The sequence below is a fragment of the Diuraphis noxia genome, unplaced genomic scaffold, assembly GCF_037042655.1.
Source record: "Diuraphis noxia isolate RWA-SAM2 unplaced genomic scaffold, SU_Dnox_SAM2 contig0004, whole genome shotgun sequence".
NCBI classification, from domain to species: domain Eukaryota; kingdom Metazoa; phylum Arthropoda; class Insecta; order Hemiptera; family Aphididae; genus Diuraphis; species Diuraphis noxia.
The window spans coordinates 16,032,934-16,052,952 of record NW_028301714.1 but is presented as its reverse complement, the minus strand read 5'-3'; the positions used below and the strand labels follow the sequence as shown (position 1 = coordinate 16,052,952).

The window sequence follows — 20,019 nt, the reverse complement described above, 5'->3', positions numbered from 1 at the left end:
AGTAGATAATAATTAACTCTTAATTATTATTATTATATTATATAATATATTTATGTTTTCTATCATTATTCATTAGTATTAATTAATAGGTATAATATAATTTATTGTAATAAATACCGAAAATATTTATACACAATTAATAAGCTGCTTGTTTCATAATATAGATTACTAACTAGTGTTAACTTGTAAACATTTTAATAATATTATGTCATCCGAATAACATCTGTTCTGAAGATGAACCAAGTGAATTGTTACAATATGACAGTGAAAGTGATCCAGAATATATTTCACCTGTAGAATTAACTGTAACAAATTAACAAAAAGATGTAAGTATCTAAAAAAGAATAGGTATTGATGAGAATAAAATACATATTTTATATAATATTAGGTAGCTTAAAAGCTGTTTTTAATATTATATTTATACTATGCAGTATGAAAAAGTAGCCCTAGCTGTAAGTTAATAGTTAAAAAAACATTATATTGAACTAAAAAAAGCTTACAGACTTACAGTTAATATAAAAACAATTACCTATTAACTTAGATTAAAAAAATTGTATTTACCACGTAGGTCGCACTTGGTATAGTAATGTTATAGACGTTATAGTCTTAACTACAGTTAAAGTCAGAGGCGGTTTGAATGTATAATACTTAGTGGTGCAAGACAATATATAGACACCCCCCCCCCCCAACCATCATAATAGAAATTACAAATAAATATTTTTTAATAAGTTTATAGTTTATAATTATAAGGCCCTTATATTCTTAACTCGACGCTTTCAATAGTTTCAGCCACGATTATCATATATGTCATTGATTAGGTACTTTATTACTTTTTTCATTTATTGAACATTAAAATTAAACATACCGGTCAGCACATGCTCAACCAAGACCACCCACCCCCCGAACATTGGCGGTGCAGTGCACCAAAAACAGTATACTCAAACCGCCTCTGGTTAAAGTTATAACTAAGTATTATACTATTATCATGATTTTTACTTATAGCATTACTTTTTAAATAAACTGGAAAAAGCTATTATGGGTTCTTCTTTTATTACCTCATAAATCATAATAGATAAAAAAAAGAAGTTATGAGTTGATAAAAATAATTAATTTGCCCACCTTTGGTAGTAACTATGTAAAATATTAACATTTTTATTTAATACAGTTTTTTATACATGTATTATATGGGCAATAAGCATAACTAAGTTTTGTATAATACCTGCCTACGCAATCATTATCAATTATTGGCATAAATATTGTAGATACCTTATACTTACCTATATTATTCTATGCTAGAATGTAGATAATTTATCAAATAAAAAAATAACAAATAGTAGGTTGGTTCACCTCGTTTTATTGAAAAAAAAAGTGTAAAATGTGTCCACTGCTGATGACTTGAATATAATATATTTAAAACAATTTTTTCTTTGATATAATTTAATAATTATTATAGCTTGATACTAATTATAATAGTGTTTGAAGTTATTATAAGTTAACAACAACAATTTTGACATGTACATAATATAAGACACAAAATGTCCAAAAATTTACATATTTATTTTGTATATAAAAATTAAAAATTTTTTTTTTCTCTTTCTTTCTAATTATACAAATTAATCCAACGCTAATGGTCCATAGTTGTCGAAGCAGAAATTCTTTGTAAATTTCAGGACCAATAAAAAAAAAAATAGTCTTTGATTGTCGTAACTAACCAAAGATGTTAAAATATGGTATTTTATTTTTGTTTTGTATATTACTGTATTATATCCAATACTGTATAGAACCTTACAGTACCTTAAATTATAAGAAATGTTTAGAAAAGTTATAACCCCGTTGTTTATAGTGAAATATGAATTATTTTAAATGGAATAATTGAAAAAAAAAAACTAAAAGGTCAGAAAACGTTTTAAAAAAAACTCAAAACACAAGAATTATTTTAAATCTAATTTACCAAATCAATATATAGTCATGCTGCCATATGTAGGTTGTAGGTACCATATATCCCAGGGACGGTCAAACTTTTTTTGGTTACAATCTACTAAAAACATACTTCACCTTTAAGGATTGACTTTTCTAGAAAATTTTTTATTATTGAATAACTATTATTATTAAGAAACAAACTTGCATAAAGTGGATATAAACATACAATAAGTATTATCTCATCATATCAAACATATGCATTTGTCTTTCAACATAGTAAAAAAAAAATCCATTTTCCATTCTACATTAAATGATAGTACGTTATTTGTTTCTTATGTGCACTCATAATTATAAATTTTAAAGAACTTAAATACGTTATTATAAATTTAATACAACAGATACCGAATGCATGACAAAATACTAAATAGATCTATTTTGGCATGACCGAATGAACACAGTGAAATAAAGTAAATGTCAAATGAACATTCGTGAACGATAAACATTTGAATTTGACACAAGAAACCAGATTAAAAGATAAAAATTGTACAGATAAAACTTATCGACAATTCAATAATTAATTCGTGCGCGTGTCCCTAAAAATAAATTCTAACATGATCGACTTTGAAATTGTCCGCGGTCGACCGTTTGGCCGCCCCTGATATATCATATACGGATATACGTCATAGTGATTAGAAATAACTTAAATTTAAAATATTTTAATTACAATTCACATTTCATGGTAAATTATATTTTTAAAAATCAAATAAACTTCAAAATAAATTAGAATTTGAGTAACCTTATTATCTGCCAACTAGTATACTTACCTAGTTACCTATAAATATATCTACTAACTTTTTGTTTCCTAATAATAAGTCTAAGTAACTATAGGTATTAGGGTCACTGTTTCTTATGTTTAATTTTTAAAAGGAAATAAATAGAAAACTTAACACTTAATAGTTAATAGGTACTTATATACTATTTCGTATTTTCGTTATTCCTAAATTTACGATATTATAATAGTACAATGAATTGATTTGTCATTTTTAACACCTAAATGCTAAATAAACATGATAACAATTATATTTTAGATTCTGAATGAGGTGAGAAATGTTTTGATTTTACAAAGATCTGTTGTTTTTTTAAATATTTTTTTTTTGGATCTGTCATCACGTTTTGGAGTAGAAATAATGCTTTGATTTTAATACTTATTTTCACCTAAAGTTTATATTAGCGTTATCTATTTACAATTAAATTTTCGAAATATTTTGACTTTTTTAAGTGATTTATAGAGAGTTGAAATTTTCGATTTTTTTAAAGTTTTTTGTTTTGAAATGCATATAAAAAAAATTTGGCTATCCAAAAATCTTTAAAATTTGATACAAGGTTTATTATAAGCTTTACTCATCGTAGTAAAAAAATAAAAAATCGTTAGTCACAATGTTTATTTATAAGCATTTTAAGTTCAAATATCTACGAAATATGCCAAAATCACGAAAATTTGAATGAAAGTATAAAGTTGAAGATTCATAAAATTGTTGTCATTTTACCTAAGCTTAAAAAACCCAACCCAAGGTTCTCCATTACATTTCTTCAGATAATTGTAAAAAAACTTTAGAATCAATACCTATAGAAAATTAATAAGTACCTATGTATTGTATGATGTTAGGTATTTGATTATGGTAAATAATTTCACTATAAAGCAATATTACTATAATATTAATTTTTTCTAATAAAATTACATTTGAAAATATCATTGTGTGTTTAAAATATAATGATATATTTTTAAAGTTTCAAGTTTCAAGCATGTAGCTATAGGTAATAACAATAAGTATCACCTATGCAAGAATATTTTTTTTTTAATACAACTCCCCGTGTCTTTGAAAACTACAGGGAATTTTGAATATTGACCTCCCGATACATATACTAGATTCACTATCCAACCAGAAAAATTAATTAAGTTGAATATCGAAGCATTCCTCCGACTACTTACCATGCAGGTACACAAAAACACACATACACATATACATATTAAAAAATAATTATTCATTCATTGTTCAGCAGCTCAGCTCATTATCAAAAATGTAAAAACTAATTTTTTAAGTGGTTTCTCTCTTTGCGAATATTATGATATACTGTTCCGTGTTCATTGCAAAGTAGTTCGAATTCACCATCCATTGATTCTCGCAAACATTTGATTTGTAGCCTAAAACCAGGATAGAAGTTCAATTAAAAAAAAGTGAAAAAGTAGTTTACAAGCGAGTTCATGACGAATTCAAATATGTTTTCAGAAGTTTAATGGGAATACTAGGATCACTATAGTTGACAAATTTGACATAAGGTTAATATAACCAATAACCATAAAGTAGAAAACACAACCAGGAAATGAGTAAAGTGTACCATAGAAAATCACAATGGGTTAATGAATTGTAATATAGGTACTTCAATCACGTTAAATTTGGAATATAATAAATTTGAGCAAGTTAATGACAATAATTAACTGTGATAATTTAAGTAAATTAAACTTTCAGTTAAAAGTTAACAAAGAAAAAATTAACTCAATAATTTTAAAATTAAAATAAGCCTAATTTGGTTAAATTTTTTTATTTTTTTTTTTTAAGCTACAGTATTTAAGCCATTAGGTAAGTACCCTAGTATTTTGATTTGTACAAACATTTACCAAGACATTTAACAACGTAAATATCAGATTATTATGAACAATTATTAACAAATAAATGACCGAAATTGAAATTGTTGAAGAATTATAAAATTGTCTGATGATTCCACATAATTTGAAACAAAAATAAACTGAATTCACTGCATCATTCTGATAATTATTTATAAAAAGTTAAGTTACGACAATACAATTTGTAACTTAAGTTAATAACAAAAATAATTAACTTAAAGTTAAAAAGTTTCTCTGTTTATGATTTTTTGCCTACTGCTGGAAAAATATTTGTCAACTTTGTGCTAAAATATATTGTTATGTTTGATAATTAATATTAATATGTCAGTTGTTGAAATATAATTTATAAATTTGACACAAAGCAATAAAAATATTGCTCCATAAAAGATATTAAATGTATACTGTATAGAATACTAGTTATCTAATTATCTATCAAATCATTCAAATCCAGTTTAAATGATTTAAGAGTAAACAAAATCAGAATTTATTTTAAAATAACAAATATATCTAGACTAACGCTCAACGTAATATTAATTTAATTTTTGATTACAACTGTTTTTGTGATGTTCTAGAACTAATTTGTTCTTAAAAAATTATTTGTATCTTTAGTTCTAAGATTTTTTTTTTTAAAGAAATACTACAAAAAATTAAACTGATTTTGAATGTTAATTATTCTTATCAGTTTTTACATGATGTTTGGAATATAAATCAATCATGTTGATCATGAGCATTAACATCAGCTCATAAGTTTATACAATTTTAACAGTATAGACAGTCCTGTAAAGTATTGAATAACTCTTTAAATACTTTCAGCATGAAGTATTTTGAATGGTATTTTAAATACTTTTTTAAGTATTTTTGTATTAAGTACTTGTTTGTATTGAATACTTTGGTTTTTTATTTTGAACATTTTTTTTTCATTAAATTCAATACTCAGCTGCCAAGCAGTGCTCCAGTGGGGCAGATATTTAGTGTTGGTGGAGCAGCCATGACCAGAAAGAAGCAGTATGACCGATGAAAATTTTGAAAACATTATGTTCTTAAAATGTAACAAACATTTATACAATAAATAATAAATAAAATAAAAATTATTATAAACTTACTATGTGTCTATATTACGATAAATCATTAGAAACCTACTTTAAAAAACAAAAGTATTTGAAATACTTTACAATTAAAATTTGAGTAGTATCTTTAATACACTAAAAAAAATGTATTTGAGTATTTACTCAAATACTTTTTAAAAGTATTCTTTACAGGACTGAGTATAGATAACATAATAGTGTTAGGCTGGCACTCTGTTAGTAAAGAATACAACAAATAATATCAACAAGTTAACCATATTGTCTAATTCAAAATACAGTATATTACGTCTTCATAAATAATTACGATTAACAAAACATTGGCTAATTAAAAAAAATTTTTTTGGAAGTACAGTTTTTCTTCAACAAAATGTTGCATGTTGCTGTATACAATAAAAGCACAGGGCATTACAATACAATATAAACACAATTATAAATTTAATATTATTTAAAAATAATTAATAATAAATCACTATAAAAATATACTTCACTGTGTTTTAAGTACAAACACGGAAAAAAAAATATAACAAAATCAATTTTATTTGATTATCAACTCGACTAGATGAATTACGTCAATAGCATTAGCCCTAAATATTGTACTATATACTGTAATACAATTAATTAGGGGGGGTTCATTAAAAACAATACATTATGAGCATTTTTTCCTTTAACTTGATACAAAAGTTAATAAATCAAAGTAATAACATATTTTTTTTTGTTAATAAATAGTAAATAAATGAATAAAAATAAACTTATCTAAATGAAATTATTACATACACGTCTTTTTAATAATAGGACCTATTCACTTCATATACAATATTCTGACAAATCGTTGTATCTCAAAATAATTAGCATTAGCAAAAAACTAAGATTAAAAATCTAACACAGAAAAGTTAGATATTTGTATGTATTTATAAATAAGCATTCAATTATGTTAAATAAATAATAAAATAATTCAATATAATTTATAAGTGCTATGCCCTAGCAATTTTAAGTATTAATAATAAGTAATCACGGTAAAAGTATTATAAAATATATATGTAAAAAAAAAAAATTATAATAATAAGTTCATTTGATTTTTAGTTACTTATGTTTACTGATCCCTTAAAATTTAGCTATGTGTGTGCTTTAAAATAATACTTGTAATGATTAATAAACAATAATTCAATTTGAGATCAATGTTTTAATTATCACACTTCAGACGGTCCCATAATAGACGAATTACCAATGGATACAGCCATTTTGGATAACGATAACTTAGGATGTTTAGGACTAGTCTTAGAAAATAAAGAGTTGTTAGTTTCAGCAAACATCTTACGAAAACTGTAAACAGAATACAATAAAAAATTAAATCAAAATATAAAATTAATTGAAGACCGATAAAAAAAAAACTGATTATATGCACTTACAGTTTACGAATACCAGATTCTGGATTTCGTTTCCATGGTGCATCATCAGGTTCTAAAGGTAATGGTCCTTGAACAGGCCCTTCTTCCTGTTCATCGTCAGACCTGAATAAGAAAAATTAAATTTAACTACAAAATGTATGATTAGGCAATGAATAAACCTATCAAGATCTCAGTTCAAAAGCCTTAATATTTAATTCAACTCTGTCCAGTGAAAAAACATAAAAAAATAAGGTTCTTTTGTACATTCCACACAACACCTGCCACAGTAGAATCATATACTTCATAGTATCCCAAGGAGATGAGTAGAATCAATGTGTTTTTTCGCTGGACTTAGTATAATATTAATATTAATATAGGTATTACTTTTACATTATCAAATGATATATATTATATAAAAGCTAGCATACTTGAAACATTTTTTTCAGTATCTACATAGTCAATTTAGTCTTGCATATTGAAGTTGTGGTTTTTGTCTTTGAGAAAAATGAATTAATCAATATTCTACCACCATGCATAGTTATGAAATAAAAAAATTTTACAACAGCAATAATTGTAAAAGAGCAACTAAAATGAGATAATGTAAGCATTTCACTATATTGAAGTCATTACCTAAGTGTCAAACAAGTGTTCGCAAACAGTAGTAGTGAAACTTACCTGGTTGGGGATGTTACATCTGATAAATTTTCTGGGGTGATGACTGACACTTGCGTGTCTTCCTTATTGCCCGAAGCGGTGTCAGGATTTTTTCGGTGACTGTCTGTTCTGGTTGTACAGTTTCGTAGCAAAATTCTTCGTACCCGCGTTTCTTGGATTTCATCCCTTTCCTGGCTAATGTACAAGTTTACATGCACAAAGTGGTAGATTTGTAGTAAACCAAGCAAATTGTAGTAAGCATATGTGTACCAAGCGTGCAAATGGAAAAATAAAAACGTGCTTATTTAGTAAGGTATGACTTTTTTTTATAAATAATTATAAGTTAAGAAAGAAAGAAATTGAAATACATAGGTACCGGCAAACTTTTTTCAGTTAATTTTATGGGTATATAATTAATAATTATGATTGTTAAGCAAAATTATATGTAGCTATTCATTGATAAGAAATAAGTAATAGTAATTTTAATCAATGCTGTTACTTACGATATTGTCAATAATTCAGCTGGCCTATACTGTGAGAGTTCATCTTCAAGATCATTAACACGAGTTTTCAGATCATTGCGTTCAGTCAAAATATCTTTCAATTCATTGGTAGTAAACTTTGGTCTATCTGGATCATCTAAATCATATATGGCTTTGTTTTTTAAATCAGGCAAATCATCCTAAGTACAAGAAAACAAATATTAACACATGTTTATAGAAAAATTATTTAAAAAATTAAAACAGTTTACTAACTCTATATTTTGAGAGATCTTCATTTTCTTTTTGTGCTACACCAAACCTTTGTCTAAGTGATATAAATTCTTTTTGCTGTTTTTGTAGTTGGGAAAGAATATCTGCCCTCTCTTCAACTAAACCACGACATTGTAGTTGAGCAAAACGATGCTTACGTCGCAAATCTTTCAAAGTGGTTTGCAGTCTATCCATTTGAACAGTCAACTGTGGAGATATGATTGGCACAAAATTAATGAATATACAATGGAAAATTATTACAATATCAACTTACAGAATCAACTTCATTACTCTTTGAATTTAATTGATGTTCATAACTTCTAATACTATCACGCATTTGATCTACAGTACGACGTAGGCGTTGAAGAGCAACAGTATCAACATCTGGACTTAAAACTTGTGCTAAAAGTTAATAATCTGTTAATAAAGTGACACGAAAATACAAATTTTCTCAAAATTATACATTTTGAATCAACAATTTTATCCTTTTCAGCAGCTTGCAAAGACTCGGTCAATTTACGATTATCATCTTGAAGTCTAGAAACAGTAGTCAACAATTCGTTATAGTCTTCTCGCCACTTATCTTCAATTTGTTCCATTTCCTACAATAGAATAGTCGTATGACAAAAAGTAACATATGTTTTTGGTGAGTGAGAATGTAATATAATATTTGACATAAGATTACCTTCTCATATTTGATCCTGTCTTCGGTCCGTTCCTGTTTGTCCATTTCCAGTTGTTGTATCGTCGCTCGCAGGTCGTCCACAGTTGTGTTCTCTCGTTCATTTTTCAAAGCCAATATTTCCATCTGTTCTAGGGCGGATACTACCTTGGGCATTAATCCTGTTATAGCATCAGTGCCATACGCGTCTATAATGGTCTCGAACTCTCGTCCTATGTCCTGCGCCATATCGTAGACGTCGATGACGGACAGTGAACACTTGTAGTTATCCATTTTTGCAGTACCGAAAACGTGCAATAACATTGGCACTTGACAGAACTATGACTGAATACTGAGTGGATAGTAGATCACAGAGCACGGACGGCGGTGCTTTCGGTTTCTATTTCGGTTCGGACAAACCCTTAGAACGTAGGCAATAAAAACGATTAGGAGATAGATACAGACAGCGTTTGAACGCGGGAGCAAACGAAACGAATAGGGTATTGATATCGACTTTTTATTACTCGGTATCTATAATCAATGGACCTGTTGACCTTTAAAAGACCCAAAAATCTGATAACGAAGGCTCTCGAAAACAGTCCAGCTGAAGCAGTCTTTTTGAGCCAGCTAATCCTTCATCCATGAATTCCTTCCAATTATAGCCTACCTTTCTGGCATCCGAAGTTCGGAAAATTATCAATTATAATGTATCTTGTTAGAGTATTATTGTTATTGTCGTAGCACAATCAGAAAAATATAACGTTTTCCAACTACATCCTCGTTGTCGGTATAGACTATAGAAGTATAGAGTAATATATGAGAATAATATGGCCGATATGGGTAGGGTAACTTTCCTTATCACGACAACCGAATATTAGTAATTACTAATTAGTAATTATTAATTAGTAATTACTAATTAGTAATTACTATCACTGAATTGAAGTTAAAAACAAAATATATCATGTCTATTAACTCGATATTTTCTCACTAGGTTGCGTTGAAAACAACATCAAAAAATGATAACTATATGTTGTTGTTCTTGTTATGCTTATTGCAATTTGCAATATTTGTCTAACACTTAAATCTAAATTCTAAATGCCGTTTTGTTTAGTTTTCGGTAGATCTAGAACACCTTTAACAAAACATAAAAATACTACTTTTCATAGGTCAGTATATTATTTTATTAACTTAATAGTTAATTTAAATAAATATTTCTTTCTTTACTCTTAAGTTTTACTTTTTAACAGATTTTCTGCTGATCCAAAGATACGAGAAAAATGGCTTGATTTTTTAAAAGCAAACAGTTTAGATGTAAGCAACATTAAAAAGCATAGCCTGGTATGTTCTCTAATCATTTTGACCCATCTTTATTCATTGCAAATAAAAACTGTAGAAGTTTATCAAAGACATCAGTTCCTAGTATTATAATATCTATATCTAAAGTAAAGAATGTGAGTTGGTTATAATATTTTCTTGCCATTTTTAATCAATTTTATATTTGTATAGTTCATTTAATTGATTTTAGACAAAAGCTATGTTTCCTAAAACAAAGGTTTGCTTGGCAAAAATTTTCAATCCTATTCTTGATATGAACAAGTCTTTAGTAAAGGTAATATATTTTTAATGTAATGTGTAATATTAATATAATAATAAGTTATATCTTAATAATTTATGGAATTTTTAAATAATATCTAGCAGGAGAATGACTTCAGATGATGAATTGCCACAATTGGATGTATCAATGAAATCAAATATAAGTTGTCCAAATTCTCCAACCAGTTGATGTGTTAAAAATTGTTCTATACAAGTAATATTATTAATATAATTATATTCATATAGATATATTTAGGTACATAAGAATTACTAGTTGTAATTAACCATTAAAACATTGAATTTGACATTTAGGTATCTGCTAAAAATATTGACTTCGAAAGAGTGTCATTATTAGATAATTTCTTCTTTTTTTTTATTAATGAGATTTTATCATTACATTATGATATCTCGAAAATTGGAATAACCTCTGGAATAATATAGTTGGTAAAACTCTCACTCTTAAATTCGGAAGCCTGATCGCAGAATAAAATTTAAAGTATGTTTTATATTAGATAATAGTATGTTATCAATTCTAAAAGTTTAAATACTGCAGTTGAACTAATTTTCTTTACTATCAAATGCAATCTTCTAACTTTGAAAATTTTTTATCATTTAAAGTACTTTTATTTTATTAATTAGGACAATGTGAATTCTTCATTTTTGGCTGCTTCTAGCAGCATTGCTGTTGACGATACTCTAAGGTGACGGTGTTTGAAGCTTGGAATTCATAAATTGTCAAAACAAATGGCCACAAAAAACAAAAAATTGAAGACACTTCAATAAACATTAAGTCATAGAAAAAAAAAAATGCATCTCTAACAGGTATTATTCTTTAGTTGAAAAAAGAAAATCTTGTAAGCTATGATGCCATAAACATCTTATTAGATTCGTTCAGTTAATATAAATATTTAATTACTGATTGGTCTAAAAAAAATAATAGCCAAAAAATACAGTCCAGCTGTAAGGCAATTTGCTCTGTCCTTGCATGTTTTATCAGTTAAACCTTACGATTACATCAGAAAGCAATTTAATACCATTATACCATTCTACTACATGTTCAAACTTTATCGAAATGGTATTTGCATATAGATGCTAAACTAGAGTTCACTAGTGAAGCTTTAAAAATGCTTACCCTAAAAGTAAAGTTTGCTAATAATTCAGAAATTTGTATTTTAATGTTGGATGAAATTGCTATTCGTCAAAAGCTTGATTTGGATGGACAAAATAATTATAGAAGAGTAGATTTAGGAACAGGTGTAGAGTATTAAAGTTTGGAATTGGCTAAAAAATGTTTAGTGTTTATGGTTGTATCTATGAATTAAAATTTTCAAGCTTTTATAACTGATACTCAAAAAGCTGAACTTACAAAACACGCATTAAACTTATTGAAAGAAACAGAAGTTTCTATAGCTAGCTTAACGTTTGATGGTTGCTCTTCAAATTTAACAATGGTATGTCTACTAGGCTGTGATTTTAATGCGAATAAATTAAATATTATATTTGATAATATTGTTGTATTTATGGATCCAGCTCATATATTCATGCTTGTGCGAAATGCTTTTTGAGAGAAATGAGAATTTATTGATGGCAATGATAACCAACATTTATTTTGATTAAATGAAAAAATTATTTTTGATTCAAAATGATAAAGGCTGTCACCTGGCAAAAAAGTCATATATGTTTTTCAAACAGAACATAGTTTATCGAGATGTTCAATGCCACATTTGATAATATTAATTTTAGGCCAATTAATTACATTGGAAATAAAAGAGCTATTTGTAAAGACAATTTTCAATAGTATTTGAATTTACAAAGTTGATGACTGATTACATAAGTGGACTGAATACTGAAAGTGAAAGATAAAGGATTATTTGTATCCATATTAGTATCAAGTAAAAATACTGGTTTTCTAGGATTCATTGTATGTTTCAATTGGTATTCAGAAAAAGAGCTACGGGTAAAATAATCCATGAAAATAAAAGCCAAATAAAACTTTTCCATAAAATTAATGTATTCAAATATTTAATTTTTATCATGGTGTGATGTAACATAAGAAATGTAGTTCATACTGCAACATGTATATTTAAAAATAGTCACCCAGTACAAAGTATTTACATAATAAATGTCTAGGTGTAAGACATAAATCAATTGATTTCCTGATAATATTATGTAGTTCATCTTCATGCTGCAACATTTATAGTGAAAATATAATTACACTGTACTAAGTATAATTACATTATATAAGTATAATTTCTTGGATAAGACATAAATCAATTAATTTCAAGATAATATTCACATAGGTAGTTTATCCACAAAATACCATGTTATTTTTGTTCAATTTATGACATTAGTTGTCATTATACTTTAGGTAATTCCATTTTTTGGTTAAGATAAAACTGTTTTATTGAACTATCTTCAGTCTCGGTGTCTCACGCATCTGTCTCCAGAATTAAGATTTATTTTTCAACTTAGGGCCGTTCTTACAATGTCCGGTTAAGTGTCGGTTAAGACTAACCGGTAGAATTCTATCGGTTAACTCATGATAAATTCTTCCGGTTAGTGTTATCAGGCACTAACCGAGCATTGTAAGAATGGCCCTAAGTCATACTTTTACATTTTTACATACAATGGAAATCATTTAAATATTTGAATACTTTAATTTTATTAAAAACTTCTATTTGACTTTTTGTTCCGTGGATTATTTTTCGTACATCGTACCATAGAACAGTATCGTACATTCGTTAATCGTTTCAATTCTATTTAGGTACTCCATGATCTTCAGTATCGGTACTGGGTACTGTTCTATGGTATCGGTAGTGACTTGTAGACCGTGGTAGTCATGTCGGAAATAAAAAATAAATACATAACCAAATAAACACGGTTTGAAGCGTTTTTCGTTCTCCTTGGACGTTCACTGGTTGTGATTGTTGGCGGCACTGTGTACGGTTACTGCAAGTTGAAAAGGAGACGCGTTCTTGTACCCCCACCCTTCTGCTCTGCGAGTGTAGATCGAATAGTGAATACTTGGTAGACGCCAGACGGTAGTTGAACCACTACTCACTAGTGTTTCGCTTTTCGCCATCGTTCATTTCTTTCGGAATCGTCGTTCGTCTTGGTCTACTGGTTGTCGCGTAATTCGCACATCCACTGTCATCAAGTCTTTTTTTTTTTATCCATTTCAATCTTCCGAATCGTCGACTATGGTGAGTATTTATTTGATGATGTTTTACATTCGACGACTTTCCTGTAGTTTTCTAGTCTGTTGACCACGGAAATGACACTTTGATTTTGCCATTAGGTTCACGCATCGTGCGCTCGACCACGAAACGCTGGATTTAGAGTGTTAAACGAATCTTATGTTTGCATGTTTGTTTTGATATATTCCGTCTAATGTTTCTCCGACTTCTGATTTTGTATTTTTATATTTTGCCTTATTTATATGCATTCCGACTAATTGTTCCGTGACTTGTCATTTTGGCGAAATTAAGGTTAGGTAACTCGTATACGTTTGACAAGAGACAATTTAATTATTACTTACGATCTGTAGATTTCAGTAAGAACATTCACGGTCCCGGTTAAATAGACCGAATGATTTTACCAAACTTTCACGCAAAATGTTAAAAAGTGATAATGTCACACGTGTCAGATCGAGATTAGTTTTCATAAATTTTTCACATTTTATATTTAGTTTGACTTTTTAAATACTAAATAATGTACTGTTGTATTAACCTAAATTTTGTTAAGTGTTTCATTTTACTGCTATGTTGAATTCCACTTAGAATTCTTTCAAATACTTAAATTTATACTAGGTTATGTTAATAATGAGGTATGCATGTGTTAGTTTCCGATTGCCTACCTTTTATTTTTCTTCACAAGTCAAATTCCACTATAAAGATACCTTTCCTTACGTTTATTATTTTTAATAATGTGTCTTATGTAATTTACAGTCTCATCGTAAATTTAGTGCTCCTCGGCATGGTTCTATGGGTTTCTACCCAAAGAAGCGTGCACGTCGTCACCGTGGTAGGGTAAAGTCTTTCCCCAAGGATGATCCCAGCAAGCCCATCCATTTAACTGCTTTCATTGCATACAAAGCTGGTATGACTCATGTTGTTCGTGAAGCTGACCGTCCAGGATCAAGTATGTTAATTATTAATTGAAGACTTAAGCTTTATTAACTGATATTTTATTTATGTTTTTAAAGAACTTAATAAGAAGGAAATTGTGGAGCCTGTTACCATTTTGGAAGCTCCTCCTATGATTATTGTTGGTGTTGTTGGTTATGTTGAAACTCCATATGGTCTTAAACCTTTGAAGACTGTGTTTGCTGAACATTTGTCTGAAGATTGTCGTCGGCGTTTTTACAAAAACTGGTATGTTATATACAATTTAATGTCAGCCAATGATGATTTAGTTTAAAAATGTTTACAGTTAGATTCTCTGAACATAATGATGTTACTTTACTAGGGCGGTCTGAGGCTTACAAAATAATTATTTTACATAATATTATGAAAATAAACTATTAATTGTTTCCATGTAAATAACTAACCATTTACCTCTCCTCTCCGCTAGCGGATGAGAGTTATACTTAATGCCAATGTTTTCAATTTCTTTGAATGATGGCAAGAAGAGTTAGTTGTCTCCAATCTAGACTTAGTCTATGATGAGGCCGCTCTTCATTTATATGTCATACCTTCAGGTACAAATCAAAGAAGAAGGCTTTTGTGAAATACTCCAGGAAGTGGCAAGATGAAAATGGCAAACGTCAAATCGCCAAAGATCTTGGTAAAATTGCCAAATACTCCAAAGTCATCCGTGTTATTGCTCACACACAGGTATTATATAATGGTCATATTAAGTATTTTTTTTTTTTTTTTTTTTTTGTTCACCGATGATGAATAAAATTAATACAGTTAGACACTGAATTTAATTGATGTTAACCCCTAGGGCGGTCTGAGGTTATTAATTATATCTACCATCTACTTGCACGTATTGTTTTATTTTACTAATGTGTTATTTCCAAAAATAGATGAAATTGTTGAAGAAACGTCAAAAGAAGGCTCATATTATGGAAATCCAAGTTAATGGAGGTACTGTTGCTGAAAAGGTACAATGGGCTAAGGAACATTTTGAAAAGCCAGTTCCTGTATCTCATGTATTTGCTCCAGATGAGATGATTGATTGTATTGGTGTCACTAAGGGTCGTGGATACAAAGGTAAAGAATTTTATTTATTATGTGTTATTGAAATTAATTTTATTTCTTATAAAGGTGTTACTTCTCGATGGCATACAAAGAAATTACCCCGTAAGACACATAAAGGTCTTCGTAAGGTTGCTTGTATTGGAGCGTGGCATCCTAGTCGTGTGCAATTCACTGTTGCACGTGCTGGTCAAAAAGGTTACCATCATCGTACTGAAATCAATAAGAAGATATACCGTATTGGACTTGGAATTCATACTAAGGATGGAAAGGTAACATAGCCACAAATTTATTATTCGTATGCTGTTTAAAGCTAATTTATTGATGGATTATCTTTGATAATCAAATGGTGAAAGTGTTGATATAATTGCAACGTATATACCATTAACATCATAAATTAATTTAGCTCGCCAAACTTTCGGGTTTGGATTGAAGCTGAAGTTAGGCATTATTCCGTAACGTGCAAGAGCCCATCGGGCAATGACTTGCTAGTAGACCATGCCTGGCACATTTATGTAAACTTTTAATTTTACTGTCTTGGTTTGAATGATGATAATACATGATGTTTGCATTCTTGAAATTAATGAAGATACCACCATGCTGCCTTCCTACTGACAATCCAAGACTCGAATTAGCATTATTTATTGATTTTGAAACTTAATAATGATGAAATAGTTAATAGAACTATTTGGATAGGATAAGAATCTTGAAATCAAGGTGCATAGGCTATCACATCAGAAATAAAATTAATCCACTAAACCATGTGTTTAGATAGGTGTTAAAGGTTGGCATTATTCCGTAACGTGTAAGAGTCCATCGGGCAGTGACTTACTAGTAGTCCATGCCTGGCACATTTAGTTTTTTTAATTTTATTGTTTTGAATGATGATTGCACATGATTGCTTTCTTGAAATTAATGAAGATACCACCATGCTGCCTTCCTACTGACAACAATACATGATATTAACATCTATTTGTACTCAACTTTGAATGGTGGAGTAGTTTAACTATTCAGATAGAACAAGGGTCTTAAATTCAATTTAGACGTATACGCTATCACATCATAAATTAATTTTACCCTCTAATCTTAGTGATTAGACGTGAGTTAAAGATTAGCATTATTCCGTAACGTGTAAGAGCCCATCGGGCAGTGACTTACTAGTAGACCATGCTACGCACATTTGTAATACTGATCAATTTTATAATGAATAGTTTTTTATTTTACACAAAAATTTTCACATCGATATCAACTTCTTATTTTTCTTTTAAAGGTTATCAAAAACAATGCATCAACTGAGTACGATTTGACCGAGAAGACAATCACACCCATGGGAGGTTTTCCTCATTATGGTGAAGTTAATAATGATTTCTTAATGATCAAAGGATGTTGTGTTGGCCCTAAGAAGCGAGTAATCACTCTTCGTAAAGTAAGTTGTTTTTATTTAACAACTTTTTGGACTTGAAAGAACCTATGATGAACAACCAGAGCCAATCCTATGAATGTCAGTGAAATAAATGCCTTATCCCAATATCTGAGGTTTTTTCATACCAAATTGTTTTTAGTTTTGTTGATAAGTTATAAAAATAAAAGTTTGTTTCTCACTTGTCATATATAATATTTACTAAGACCTGCCACTGATTGATGTATAAGCAAAAACTGCTGCAAAACATTCAATTGCTTTTTAATGTTACTATAACAATTCTCTGAAGGTGTAATTAATAAAACGTTTAACTTGTAAGTAATTTACATTATGAGGAATTTTTCAAATGTTTCGCAAATACGATAATTCTAGGATTATTAGTAAAAGAACAATCATCATACACCAGCCAACTGTTGACCAATGACGAATGTATTTAATAGAGCCAATTTACAATGAACACTTCATGTATTTTTTTTATCGCATTGATAGGACCGAGGTCTTTTTAAAGTTAAGTTCTATAAATAGAGATGATTTTCAAGTTATGACCAATGATGCATAACAACCCAGAGCCATTTTTCATGAACTATTCAATGATTGTATGTTAAACGCATTGATAGGACTGAGGTCATAATTTGTTAAGTTACTAGTTACTACTAAAAATATAGATAATTATTTACTTATGTCATTAAAAGTGCCTAACATAAATATTTAATTTTTAGTCTTTGTTAGTACACACAAAACGTGCTGCTTTGGAAAGTATCAATTTGAAATTCATTGATACCTCGTCCAAATTTGGTCATGGACGTTTCCAGACTGTTGCTGATAAGGCAGCTTTCATGGGTCCATTGAAGAAGGACAGAATTCGAGAAGAAGAGAAAGCTACAGCAGCGGCGAAATAATTGTACAATTTAATTATTTGACAATTTATAATAAACATCAAACTTTTGGTGTATTATGTATTATGTGATTTAATTTCCCAAACTCAATAATAATTTTAAAACTTATCGAGCAAGTCATGGGTAGTTATATATAATATATATATATACCATATATTATTGGTATATTCTATGTAAAGGATTTTTATAAATGGATATAAAATGCAATAAACATAACTCCTTAAATTGGTATCTACACCATATGCTATGTACATAAATTCGTAAATTCCTGATTATTAAATAAGGATATATAACATAATATTTCTTTATCTAATACCGCCATAAGGTATTGTGTATTTATGAACTGTTAATTTAATTGAAGAATTAAAATTAATGACTACAAATTCAATTTGGTTTTTATAGAATTTTTATCATTTAAATTGGACGTGTTTTGTAAAACATCTCAAAATCCCCATTCTTTGACCTGCTAGAAGTAGATTTGAATTGATTGGGCTTTCAATCTTATTGCTACCTAAATTTCTTCGTTATGTAAATTTATCATGGGATGATTGAATGTGCAAGTTCAGACTAGATCAAATTGTCCAGTTTTCTTATTTCATGCTTAATGTATACTAAAAATATAGCAACTGATTTATATATGGATGACAAATATGCAGCAGCTTTTATCAACAGTTAAGTACCTTTACCTGAGAAAACTTATTCATATTGTTATGTTAGACATTAGTACTTCAAAGGTCTTTTTATTCCATTACAAATTTATGGTCTATTATTAGTTTAATTTTTACTTGACAAGAACCACTTATTGATATGGAATGAATAAAGTGGAATTACTTGTAGACATGACATACTTCTTTAATATATAAATACATAGGGATAATATACAATTAATAGTATTTGTAAACAATGTTAAATAGGCAGTATACAGGTGTCCTGCGAGGATTTACCTTATCTATAGCAATATCTCACGAAATATTGGAGATATAAACATTCTGGTTTTATGATAAGAACTACAGTTATTTAATTTATTTAAATTTTTTTGTAAAAACGCGTTTATTTAATTATTTCAATAAAAAAATGGCCATTTTGTAAAGTTTATTTTTCTGAAAATATTAAATTCCTGATTCTTTCTAGTTTTAAAGAAATAAAATATTATGGAAGTGATCGTTGCGCGGCGTATTACATGTTTGATAACATAACGGTGTTAAACACTTAAATAATTCGCAATTTTCCTCGAAAAAAAAAAATGACTAAATTAATGAAAATTAAATTTTGAAACATCAATATTTTCAGATTAATAAACTATAAAGCCATCTTTAATTTTTTTTGGAAATAAAAAAATATATTTTTATCAAAAAATTATATCAAGAACTTCAATAATTATTTGTGATTAGGCACTTAACACATGCACGTTGTATAATCAACCTCCACCGGTGGTTACGCTGTTAAGCCAAATAATAACCACTGTATGCTTTATCAATCTGTGATTTTTTTACTGATTATTTTGTGCAAACCCATTGATACAACACTTTTATATCTATATTGTCGCCGTTTAGCTGTTGTAGTCTGTAATAGGCATTAGGCAATAGCTGCCGATGGCCGATCTAAGCTTATATTTAACAGTGTGCCGTCCTGTAGATCGGAATTAAGTAAGTACCGGAAGACCAGATCGTTAACGATTTTTCCATTGTGTTATCGAAGTTTTCTCGAAACTGATGTGATCGTTTGCAGTCCTACGTCGATAATGCCAGCCGCCGAACTTAACAGAGAAG

At 28.7% G+C, this 20,019-nt stretch overlaps 3 protein-coding genes, 1 long non-coding RNA gene and 1 other non-coding gene across 12 annotated transcripts in view; 4 read left to right on the top strand and 1 right to left on the bottom strand.

Moving 5' to 3' along the window:
- Positions 1–5,944: 5,944 nt before the first annotated feature.
- Rilpl (Rab interacting lysosomal protein like) lies at positions 5,945–10,021 on the bottom strand. 5 transcript variants are annotated; one of them, XM_015510762.2, is made up of 8 exons: positions 9,165–10,015; positions 8,943–9,081; positions 8,754–8,881; positions 8,483–8,686; positions 8,231–8,409; positions 7,749–7,922; positions 7,095–7,196; positions 5,945–7,008 (listed from the first exon to the last, which is right to left on the bottom strand). In XM_015510762.2, the coding sequence occupies exons 1-8, from the start codon at positions 9,462–9,464 to the stop codon at positions 6,876–6,878; spliced, it is 1,359 nt and encodes a 452-aa protein (XP_015366248.1). In that variant the 5' UTR covers positions 9,465–10,015; the 3' UTR covers positions 5,945–6,875. The 5 variants fall into 5 exon arrangements, 4 of the variants coding, with proteins under 4 accessions (XP_015366248.1, XP_015366251.1, XP_089083267.1 ...); XR_016191606.1 differs by having other exon boundaries at positions 6,813–7,008; positions 7,749–7,918; positions 9,165–10,016; XM_089227141.1 differs by lacking the exon at positions 5,945–7,008 and adding an exon at positions 7,502–7,658 and having other exon boundaries at positions 9,165–10,021.
- Positions 10,022–10,127: 106 nt separating this feature from the next.
- LOC149055762 (uncharacterized) lies at positions 10,128–11,415 on the top strand. 4 transcript variants are annotated; one of them, XR_016191610.1, is made up of 6 exons: positions 10,128–10,306; positions 10,388–10,591; positions 10,666–10,749; positions 10,839–10,947; positions 11,046–11,229; positions 11,373–11,415. It is a non-coding gene; the product is annotated as an uncharacterized LOC149055762 (long non-coding RNA). The 4 variants fall into 4 exon arrangements; XR_016191608.1 differs by having other exon boundaries at positions 10,146–10,306; positions 10,836–10,947; XR_016191609.1 differs by lacking the exon at positions 11,046–11,229 and having other exon boundaries at positions 10,134–10,306.
- A 3,265-nt stretch (positions 11,416–14,680) lies between these two features.
- RpL3 (ribosomal protein L3) lies at positions 14,681–18,309 on the top strand. Its single transcript, XM_015510785.2, has 7 exons — positions 14,681–14,873; positions 14,938–15,106; positions 15,433–15,568; positions 15,763–15,949; positions 16,004–16,206; positions 17,205–17,360; positions 18,074–18,309. Exons 1-7 carry the CDS (start codon positions 14,717–14,719, stop codon positions 18,251–18,253), a joined length of 1,188 nt encoding a protein of 395 aa, XP_015366271.2. The 5' UTR covers positions 14,681–14,716; the 3' UTR covers positions 18,254–18,309.
- On the top strand, positions 15,136–15,214 carry LOC149055761 (small nucleolar RNA U43). The gene has a single exon (XR_016191832.1). It is a non-coding gene; the product is annotated as a small nucleolar RNA U43 (small nucleolar RNA).
- A 1,457-nt stretch (positions 18,310–19,766) lies between the features above and the next one.
- LOC107163386 (ankyrin repeat and FYVE domain-containing protein 1) overlaps positions 19,767–20,019 on the top strand; it is a 44,125-nt gene continuing 43,872 nt past the window's right edge. The window contains exon 1 of the mRNA XM_015510790.2: positions 19,767–20,019. Coding sequence (XP_015366276.1) covers positions 19,992–20,019 — 28 coding nt within the window. The 5' untranslated portion in view covers positions 19,767–19,991.